The 1,835-nt window shown below is 16.0% G+C and overlaps 1 protein-coding gene across 1 annotated transcript; it reads left to right on the forward strand.

Annotated features, from left to right (window-relative positions):
• Positions 1-1,007: 1,007 nt before the first annotated feature.
• PGSY75_0016900 (hypothetical protein) lies at positions 1,008-1,835 on the forward strand (the record flags this gene model as incomplete). The annotated part of the gene is made up of 1 exon (XM_018783309.1): positions 1,008-1,835. A coding segment is annotated over one exon (828 nt), but the record flags the coding sequence as incomplete, so codon positions are not given.

The raw sequence follows: 1,835 nt of genomic DNA on the forward strand, positions 1-1,835 counted from the left end.
AAAAAATGTTTGCAAAACCACCCAATCAAAATAATATATCCATAATATATATCATATATGTATATGTAACATAAATATAATATATACATATATATATATATATATATATATGTAAGTATATGGATTAAGTTTTTTTTTTTTTTTTTTTTTTTTTTTCATTTTTATATTTTTTTTTTAATTTTCATTTTGAAATTCATATATTTTTTCAATGTTAACGTTTTACCTTTATATATTGAAAAGGAAAAAAAAAAAAAAAAAAAGTGAAATACTCAAACGAGAATTTTAATTATTTATAATATTATATATATATATATATATATATTTTATATATTTTATATGGATATTATTTTTATTTATTTTAATAAATATATAATACTGGAAAAATAAAAAACTTTTATCAATACATTGTTTATTTTATAGGTATATTTATATTTTAAGAAGTATATAATTAATATATGATATATGGTCTGAGTTATTTTTTTTCAGGGCTTAATATAATATATATTATATATATATATATATATATATATATATATATATATATTTATATTGTTTATTATATGAATAATATAAAATATGTATATAATTATTATAATATTATTATCATATAATTATAAAAAACTTATAGTATATTTTTTTTTTTGTTCTTCTACAAAATTTTATATATTAAAATTATAAATTAAAAAGAAATATTTATATAATAATAAATATAAAATTAAGATGATATAAATGTAATCATATATTTTAAAAGAAAATATTATATATAAATATATATATATAATATATATCATTTTAACCTTTCAAAATTATAAAGATGAATAATTTATACTATTTATAAAAAAAAAGCAAAACTAACAAACCTTTTATCGTTTAAATAATTATATATATATATATATATATATGTGAAGTCATGAAATAAAAAAAATAAATATTATAAATATTATAAAGTTTATATATATTTATTTATATCTATTTTTTTATTTTTTATTTTGTTATGATAAAGAAAAATGAAGAAGGGAGAGAAAAAAAAAAAAAAATCTTTAAATAAAGGAAAGGAAAAAGAACACGATAAAAAGGTTATAGAAAAAAATAATAAAATTAAGGATAAAGAAAAGTATAAAAATAAAGATAGAGAGAAATATAAAAATAAAGATGAGAAAAATCAAGATAAAGGAAGAGGCAACAACAACAAAACTAATAACAACAATAATAACAATAACAATAATAATAATAATAATAATAATGATATATTTAATCCTCAATTAAGTGCTAGGGAACTAAAGAAAATACAATACTATGAAAATATGTTTAAACGTATGGAACAACAAATTGAAGAAAATAATAATGATTCACATGTAAATAATAATAATAATAATAATGAGAAGAAAAAAAAATTAAGTCAATTAAAAAGAAATAGTAAGAAGGAACAAGGAGATTATGAAGAAAAGAAAATTTGTGAGAATGAATATAACAAGAAAGGAATGCAAGAAATTGATCATAGCAATGTGAATGATAGAAATATAAATGATAGTCATATGGATGATAGCCATATGAAGGATAGCCATATGAATGATAGCCATATAAGTGATAGCCATATGAATGATAACCATATAAGTGATAGCCATATGAATGATAACCATATAAGTGATAGCCATATAAATGATAGTAATTATAAACGTATTAAAAAGGATGAAGACTCATATAATAAAAGTATTTCATCTAATCATTATGAAAAATCCATAGAAAAAATAGAAAATAATATTATGTGTAGTGACAAAAATATAAATGAGAAAATGAGTGAAGAAGATAATAAACATTATAATGAAGAAGAAAAA

Source organism: Plasmodium gaboni, assembly GCF_001602025.1.
Source record: "Plasmodium gaboni strain SY75 chromosome Unknown, whole genome shotgun sequence".
Lineage (NCBI taxonomy): Eukaryota > Apicomplexa > Aconoidasida > Haemosporida > Plasmodiidae > Plasmodium > Plasmodium gaboni.